Source organism: Apis dorsata, unplaced genomic scaffold, assembly GCF_000469605.1.
Source record: "Apis dorsata unplaced genomic scaffold, Apis dorsata 1.3 scaffold_983, whole genome shotgun sequence".
In the NCBI taxonomy this organism is placed as follows: Eukaryota; Metazoa; Arthropoda; class Insecta; order Hymenoptera; family Apidae; genus Apis; species Apis dorsata.
Window position 1 is genome coordinate 12,167 of NW_006264086.1, and position 9,490 is coordinate 21,656.

The window sequence follows — 9,490 nt, forward strand, 5'->3', positions numbered from 1 at the left end:
TTTTTATAATTTCTATTTGAATTTTTATGTAAATTTATATTTATCAATTCAATATATTTTTAGTTAACCTTAGCATAATCTATTATATATTTATTAATTAATGTGTATTTTTATATTATAAAAATAAATTGTACTAAAATATCTTCTTACATATAATTTTCTCATATTTTATTCAAATTTTAGGTAAAAATTATTCATTCCTTAATTTTTGGTGAAGATAGACTATCGTTAATACTAAAAGTATTTCTCTTTTACGTATATTGACTGAAGAGATTCGCAATATCCATAGTTAAGAACACAAGGTTTGTTCAATTATTTAATTCATAATTTTTTACTTATTTATTATTTATTTTTAATAAAAAAAATGATAAATATTTTATTAAAAAATTTTTTTTTAAGTACTAGTCTATTTTTTGAAAAAAATATGTTATATTATTATAACAAAAATAAATTATTTTAGAGCCATGTCATCAGGCGCAGGTTCCAGTGGAACTGGCCGGGGGCGTGGTTCATCACTGGCAGACAATAAGCCAGAGAGCAAAGAAGCGAAGCCTAATCCAAAGATGTCAAAAGCTTTAGGAACATCCGCCAAAAGGTAGCACATCCATCATCCAAAATTAAAAAGACTCTGCCATGGAGACTTAACAAGAGCTTAAACTAATCTTCTTGTCGCAGGATACAAAAAGAATTGGCAGAAATCACATTAGACCCACCACCAAATTGCAGGTTTGATTTTTTCTTTAATTTTTATTCTAATACTTTTATTATTTTAAAATAATTTGTACTGTAAAATTAAAGTCTGATTTTTGTTATTTTTTATATTTAAAATTATTGAATAATATATATAACTTTAGTATTTATCTTATAGCGCAGGACCTAAGGGAGACAATTTATATGAATGGGTATCAACAATACTTGGACCTCCTGGTTCAGTTTATGAAGGAGGAGTATTTTTTTTAGATATACATTTTTCTCCAGAATATCCTTTTAAACCTCCAAAGGTATGTCTATAATCAATTATAATAATATATCAATTATGAATTATTCAACAAATTTTGTAAATTAAATTATTTATTATTTTTTATTTTTTTTTCATTTATCGAAAAGAATTAATATATAAATATCATCATCATCATCATCATCATCATCATCATCATCATCATCATCATCATCATCATCATGTGAAACTAAATTTTAATAATTGTTTATTTATTGATATATAATAATATAATTTTAAATTATAATTCATTAGAACTAAATGAATAGAAATAGTTTTTTAGTTAAAATAGGAAAAAGCAATAATTTATATTTAAAATATTTTGTGTTTCAATAATGGATATTACATTTAATTTATAAAGACAATATATATAGCAAATTAATATATATAGAATAATAATATATAAAAGATATTTTAAATAAAATCTTCATAATTTCTATTTATTTTTTTTTTCGTAAGTTATGTTGCATAATAGAATAAAAAAATCTGTTATAACAGAATAATTTTTTAACATTTTCTTTTTTTTTTACAAATGATTTATTTAACAAATAGTTATTTTAAAAGTTCTGAAAAAACATATGAAATTATTAATATATAATTAATCACTAATACAATGTTTTTAGGTTACATTCCGGACACGAATCTATCATTGTAATATCAACAGTCAGGGTGTAATTTGTTTAGATATATTAAAAGATAATTGGTCTCCTGCATTAACTATCTCAAAGGTTCTATTATCTATTTGTTCTCTCTTAACAGACTGTAATCCAGGTAAAATCTATATATCATATATTTATTAAATATATATATATATAAAATTATGTTCAATAAATATATTATATAATATAGGAAAATTAATAAATTAATTGTTACATATTTTAGCGGATCCTTTAGTAGGAAGTATAGCAACACAGTATCTACAAAATAGAGAAGAGCACGATCGCATAGCACGGCTTTGGACTAAGCGTTATGCCACATGAATAACTTTTTGAAAAAAGTTGACTTCCTTGTTCCTTCAAGACGAACTTAAGGAAAACTGTTTAACTACATTAAAATTTTGATTATTCGGACTGATCAATTATTTTTGATAAATTAATCAAATTTCTTCGATTAATCGAATATTATTTATAAGTTTATATTTGTTTAATATAGTAATATTTCTACATTATAATTAAAATTATTCGCATTTTTTTTCTAATCAATTTATAGTATCAATTATTTGATCGATTTCCTTTATGCTTTTACACACATATATATTTTAATTGATAAATTATGTACATATACATATATATTTTTCTTTCATTATTTATAATCGCTTTCTTGAACCAATATTATATATTATAATAAAATTAATGAAAAGTAAGTTATGTTAACAAAAGTTAAAACTTCGTTTATTCGAAGAAATATCTAAAAATTTCTTTATAATTTTGAAATTTCAGTTTATAGTTGAACTGTTATGAAATACAATGATCATTCAATACATACAAATGATCATTCGAATAATCATAATTTAAATTTTTTGCACCTTCGAAAAATTATCGTATGTATATGTGTATCTATCGAAGGATTGCTATAAAGAAAGACTCTTTAAGATCGTCGATACGATCATTGTGATGTGCTTTTATATCAAGTATGTAAATGTGCCTAAGATGAATGAATGTGTGTGCATGAGCTACCTTACTACTTTCGTTTTCACCCTGCAGCTCTTAAATATCTTCCAGAATGTATTCTTATGAATACAATAAAAAACAATCTCAATATTAGTCTCAAATTAATTTTTTCTATTATAGATATTTATCTTGTGAAAAATTTTTGGAAAAAAATTACAAGATATTATTTTTTTAATTTACATAAAATATTTATATCAATTTAATAAATTTTTACAATAGAATTATATATTCTTTTAAAAAATGAATTGTTATAAAGTAATATATTTGATATTAATATTGATAATTGCTATTAGTGTAATATATTAAATCCAAGAAAAAATTTTTATTATAAATTATAAATTTTATTAATAGATAATTAATGATATATTCTTTTTTCAAACTGCCCAAGATTTTTTTAAAAGATTATTCAATAATGTCTTCCAAAAATAGAAATGATTTATTTTTCAAGAACAACGGACTGAAATTTTGAATTTCTGTAATATTAATTATTTTTATAATAATGAACATTTACTTCAAATTTTCGTAAATATGTAGCTTAAGGGTGAAAAGATGAAAGTAAAGGCTTCTTTATGTTTTCTTTTTTTCTCGTTTCTTCTGTTCATTTGCTCGTTTTAAAAATTTGCGATGAGATAGTATTTAAATTGGTATGTCCATTAAAAATACCGAATAATAATATTGATAGGTTAGGCAACATTATGAACAATACAAATAATCTGACTTGTATGAAATTAGGCTGGTAGAGATATCTAAGGGTCCTTTTAAAATTTTAGGTTTTTTTTTTATATCAGTTTTACGCAAAATATAATTTACAAAATCTTATTATATAAAATTAACTCATTGAAATTAAGTATGATTTAAATATATCTTATTAAAATAAGAAAAACATTTTTTCAAGACTATTATAAATTTTAATTTATTCCATTATATTTATTTGATAAAAATAATTATCATATAAAATAAAATTAATTTTGATCAATCTGTTATAAATTTAGTTTAGTAAAAATAAATTCAAGATGTCTCTTTAAAAATTATGTTTTAATCGGGCCCATACTTGAATTGCTGTAACTGTAAATAAAAATAATTTTCTTTATGTTAATGACAAAAAATCATAATTCTTAAATTTTTTATCAATTATATTAACAAATAATTTAAAAAGAAAAAATATCTTTATAAAATTTCTTTTATATGAGGAGATAGAAAACAAATGAATTACATAAATTGAAACATATTTTGTATCAATTAATTATTAATATTGCTAACGAATAAATTAGCATAAAAATCTTTCAGTTATTAGTATCTTACAAATGAAATTAATGATAGTAAAAACTCGAAAAAATTAAGAGTTTATAGAAACTGAGCACTCATTGTCTTAATTAACTTCAATCATTAATTATTGTACAGTTTATGTCGCGCAAAGATATTTTCTTTATTTGATTGAAATTACTGTCGTTGAGATTCTTGTAAATATATTCTGTGAGGTTCTTAATAAAATGATCTATAGATGATCTTTTGGACCCCTGAAATTGTATATAGGTCGTACGTAGAAATTTGTTCTTTTGTAATTAAATGTTTAAAAAAGTAAAAACATTTTTAATGAAACGTGTTTTATCATAATAATGTAAAGGAAATTGTTTAAACGATTCTTTCAATCAAAGAAGAGGAAAGATTTTAATAATTTTCAAAATATTTTACATTTAAATAACTTTCTAACTTTTATAAAATAAAAATATAATAATGAAATTTAAAAGAGTGTTAATTGATTAAATCAATAGTTAAAAAAATTATAACATAAAAGATCGTTTAAATGGATTCCTGCTCCATTTTCCCTGCGAAAATTTCATTTATTTTTATTTTTTTTTTTTTCAATAAATAGTTGTAAGACGCTATAAGAGAGCATCCTATATGATTATTGAATGTTAGTCTACTAATCTTATAAGTGAATATAAAACAAAATAAAAAAAAAAAAAGTAAATTTGGTCGTATAGAATTGTTATTAATTTCTTTTTATTTTTTAAATTTCCTCTTAAAATAGTATTTTTTTTTTTGAAAAAATGAAATATAAATAAGATTTTTTTGAAAATATAAAATATAATTAATCAATATATGTTTATGATAAATATAATTTTATTTTAATGATTATGAATTAATGGAAATAATGGTTAAAATTGAGAATACAAATATAATGCTTATTTAATATATATTTTATTTATATAGATAAAAGCTATATGAACAAGATGTGCTAAAGTGATCAAGTCTTAAAAAGAATACTAATAATATATTGATTAATGAATTAAATTACAAGTAGAAAAATATTGTAAGCGATTAAATGCCACAAAAAACAATTATTTACTTCTCATTTAATACTGATTTCATTTTTTTCTTTATTACATTATTATCAGTCTTTTCTTTCTATCAGCCAATTATTTAAAGTAACATTTAAATGTTACGGTTTCATTACATACAAATTATGAATTACAATTCTTTCTATGAAATTGATAGATCAAATATTACCATTAAATGAGAATATTTCTTATCAGATAAGATCTTAATATTATAACATTTAATATATTATTATTGTGTAAAATTTAATATAATTAAAAATCAAATGCTTGTATTACTGAAATTATACATTGCTTTTATATTGAAATTAATTTAACATGAATATTTTAAAACCTACACATTTATACAACTTAATATTACAGATTAAAGTCTTATTATATTCAAGGGAGAAATAGAAATTGTAAAAATTAAAAATTTTTAAAAAAGATACATTACAAACCATAAAAATATTTTAAATGATTTATATAATAATTAATTATGTTTAAAATGTGAATAATTTAAAAAATAAACTAATTTAAAAACTATTACTAAATAAATAGTTAAGATAAAAATAAAATATTCCAAATAATTGCCACATATTGAATTATTATAGGAACAAATTTAAATTTTTAACTAAAACAATTCGCAATTAAATTAAGATAATTTATACATTGCAAAAAATTAGGCACACTTTAATGCTTTAATATTATCTATTGAGAAATATTTTTCTCCGCTTGTGTTTTCCATTATTTTAAATTCATTGAAACCTCGCTTATTTTTTAATATATTCTTTTCAAATCATGATTGTCTTGATGATTAATTATAATTTATATGAATATAAATATGTGAAAAATATAAATTTTTTTACTTTCATTTATAAGACAAATTTATAATTTCTTTTTAACAAATGATTTGATTAGTTATTACTAGTTACAAGTAATCTAATCTTAGATAATTTGATTAAATAATTATATTAATTAAAAAATTTGTAAATAAATAAGATATAAAATAAAAAATATAATTATAAAAATAATAATTTATACTGTCAAAAAAATATTCAAAATGATTTATTAAATATTAATATATTATTATTAAATATTAATATATTATTATATTACTATTAATTATTGTAGACATATATCATAATTAAATAATAAATAATTTAGATTATTTTCAATTCGATTCAATAATTATTTTTTATATTTTAGATTTTATTTCTTTCTATTTATCAAAATATGCGAGATTTCAAACGAAAAAAACAATTACAGTTACAATTGCAATAATTATAATAGAATTCGTTAAATCGACGCAATGCCATAAATTTGCAATTTTATTTCATAAATTTTGTAATATTTCTGGAAGCTGTACTATATGAATAATAAAAATCATTTATCGTCGCAAATTTGTTTAGCATTCGTATTAAATTATATATTGAATTCCTTTAATTCTTTCAATGTAGAAATTAAAACTTTGGTCCCAATATATAATTTGTTATAAAATTATAATACAATAATTTACGACAAAATTAATTAATATTATTAAATTTTATAAATTTATATGTTTCTTGTTTAATATTATTTATTTGAAAAATATAATTTTATATGTAAAAAATATTTTTTCTTTGATTAATACTGAAATTATGCGAATTATATAATTATACAAATATAATTATTAAAATTAATTTTTATAAGATCAAGAAGATAGTTAAATTTATGAAAAATTTTTGTCCTTTTAAAATATATTAACAAAAATAAATTTTATTTTATAGTAAAAAATCTTTAAATTAATTTGAGAGCTGGATAAAAATTATTATTAATATCTTAAAACTAAAGATAATTGTAATAATTATGATAATTGTAAAAAAATTGTAACTATTTTTTTAATTTAATTTGTTTTTAGTTTGTACATATTTCATTAATTTTTTTATCTATCTATATAATTTCATAATTATCATTTAATTCTTAAAAGCATAATTATTTTTTTTAATTAACTAAATTATTTAACATATAAATATATTTATATAAATAATATTTATTTTTTACTTTTTTACTTTTATTATTGTTATGTTTATTCTATTATTAATATTTAATATAAAGTAGAATATTAGTAGAAATAATTATAAAAAAAAATATTATTTATCTAAAAAATTTATTATTTTAAATTAAATAAATTAATAAAATTAGAAACAAAATATTTATCCAGCTCTGAATATATGCAGAAAATATATGTTTTACAAATATAATAATTGAAATCAATTTCAGATTTATAATTAAAATTTGAAAGACGATTTTGTTTTCAAGTTTTGAGAAATGTTGCAATTTTGGATTGCAACAAACATCAAGTCAAATACATAGTGATCTTTCTAAGTCTTTTTTATGTTTTCATGCCATAAGTTTTAATTTCAATTTAAAAACAGTATAGTTTAAGAAAAAGATATTTGGTTTCAACCATTTGGCAGATAATGGCAGTACATAGAATTATATTCTCCAATAATTTTCTTTTTTCTTAATCTAAACTGCAGATAAATATTGATTAATCTGCAGCTATTCTAAATAAATGGTCTTGCGACGACTCTAGAATTATTCTCTTAATGAATGCACGACGAATAATATTTAGTTATAATGCCTCCTATTCGGTGTTGAATCAGTGTGCTGCAGTCTCGCTGGAAGTAGAAATTAATTAAATCTTCTGTAATAATACGCAGCTTTTAATAAATTATGTTGAATACCTCATGTAGCAAAGCAAAAAGATATATCTACGCTTTCCAAAAAAGGGATTTTAATCATTTATTGAAAAAAATCTAACTTCTAATTCTAAAATAACTGGAAAAATTTTTTAATAAAGATGTAAAGATAAAGATATAAAAATATAATATATTTATATGAATTACAAATTAATATTCATATTAATAACTATAAATTGAGAAAATTGAATTATATTTCAAATTCACACATATCATTATATAATTATTTCATTTCAAAAATAAAAAAAATATTACATATAATGAAAGATGTTTAAAAAAAAAAAATATTTAATATTCTTTATATAAAATTATATTATTTGTATTGTATATTTTTTTTAATAACTTTTTAATAATTTTTAATAGTTTAATTTGACATCCACTTGTAAAGGAAAACGTAGTTTTTAATTTTTAAAGAAATATACATTTATTAATAAAACACAGCTGTTTATTGACAATATTGAACTCGTATTAGTATAGAAGATAAATTATTCCATATTTAAAATGGAACTATTTCCAAAATTTTTTAAACATACAACTGTGTAATTATATAATTTTATTTACTGGTTGCAATTTTAATTTATTGCATTAACATTATGTAAACTTTATATAAACAATAGAACGCTTTTATTTTTTTACATAAATAGAAATTTTCTTAAATTATTTTTTTATGATAATAATTCATATATTATTTTTAAATAGTAATGATTTAAATGATTAAAAGACATGATGGTATAAATATCAAATTGAAAAAAATAGATAAAAAAAAAATTCACATAAATTAAAATAGTTATTTTAATTAAAAATATATTATAAATATTAATTTTATTTTATTTGATAATTTAACCATAATGCCTTTTAATTTTTTATTCGAATATAACTTTTCAATTAAAAGTTATATTGTTTTTATATTTTATCTTTATTTTATATTTTGTTTGGTATTTTAAAAAAATTATATTTATAATTCATAAAATATAATAAAAAATACCATACAAAAATTGAAGAAGTTATGGTAATTAATTATTTTTCAAAATTGCAAAGAAGTTATTTGATAAAAAAAACAAAAACTATTTGACATTAAATAATATTTTTAATAATTACGCACAAAATTATATTTAAAGTCAAATAGAAATTAAAGTAACATACACTATTATTCATAATTATATTTCACAACTGAATAAAAATAAAGACTATGAATAAAAATATTATGACAAATATGTTATTTATGTATTTAACATTGAAATCTTAACATAACTATATCATTTTTGGTTTTTAATTGAATCTGCATGTGCAGTTTATAAACAAAGTACAAAATATTCTTCTTAATTAACACAGAATAAAAATGATCAGTCTTAAAGAAACAGTCATAAAATATATGATACTGCACAAAAATATTTGTTGCATATGATACCAAATTTTGGTTTCAAAAATGAATTCATTTGTATAAAAAAGAAATTATAATTCTACTTTTACTGCCACCATTATTAGTATTAATAATAATAATGATCATAATAATAATTATAGTAATAACAACAATATTAAATAATTATAATAACGAAATAATAAATGGTTATTTACATATATATTAAATATAAAACATTTAATGCTAATAAAGCATTAATTTTGCATAAAAGCAACTTTTTATATATTATTTTGTGCAGCATAATAAAAAATATATATAATGTGCTTTGTGCAATACTCTATTACATAAAGAAGAACAGAAAGAATATATATATATATATATATATATTATATATATATTAT

The 9,490-nt window shown here is 18.9% G+C and overlaps 2 protein-coding genes across 6 annotated transcripts in view; one reads left to right on the forward strand and one right to left on the reverse strand.

Annotated features, from left to right (window-relative positions):
- LOC102677364 (ubiquitin-conjugating enzyme E2-24 kDa) overlaps positions 1 to 2,465 on the forward strand; it is a 3,621-nt gene extending 1,156 nt beyond the window's left edge. Inside the window, exons 2-7 of one of the 3 annotated variants that reach the window (XM_031514363.1) lie at positions 290 to 302; positions 461 to 595; positions 676 to 726; positions 869 to 1,001; positions 1,621 to 1,768; positions 1,880 to 2,465. In XM_031514363.1, the coding sequence (XP_031370223.1) occupies positions 465 to 595; positions 676 to 726; positions 869 to 1,001; positions 1,621 to 1,768; positions 1,880 to 1,977 (561 nt within the window). In that variant the 5' untranslated portion in view covers positions 290 to 302; positions 461 to 464 and the 3' untranslated portion in view covers positions 1,978 to 2,465. Of the gene's footprint in view, positions 1 to 183; positions 303 to 460; positions 596 to 675; positions 727 to 868; positions 1,002 to 1,620; positions 1,769 to 1,879 lie in introns of all 3 variants that reach the window. The other 2 variants (XM_006624007.2, XM_006624009.2) reach the window with 2 other exon arrangements.
- A 4,820-nt stretch (positions 2,466 to 7,285) lies between these two features.
- The window catches only part of LOC102677770 (CD63 antigen-like), a 5,222-nt gene continuing 3,017 nt past the window's right edge, over positions 7,286 to 9,490 (reverse strand). For 2 of the 3 annotated variants that reach the window (XM_031514362.1, XM_006624010.2), the window contains one exon: positions 7,286 to 7,648. In XM_031514362.1, coding sequence (XP_031370222.1) covers positions 7,630 to 7,648 — 19 coding nt within the window. In that variant the 3' untranslated portion in view covers positions 7,286 to 7,629. Of the gene's footprint in view, positions 7,649 to 9,445; positions 9,481 to 9,490 lie in introns of those variants that run through there. The other variant, XR_004151618.1, reaches the window with a different exon arrangement.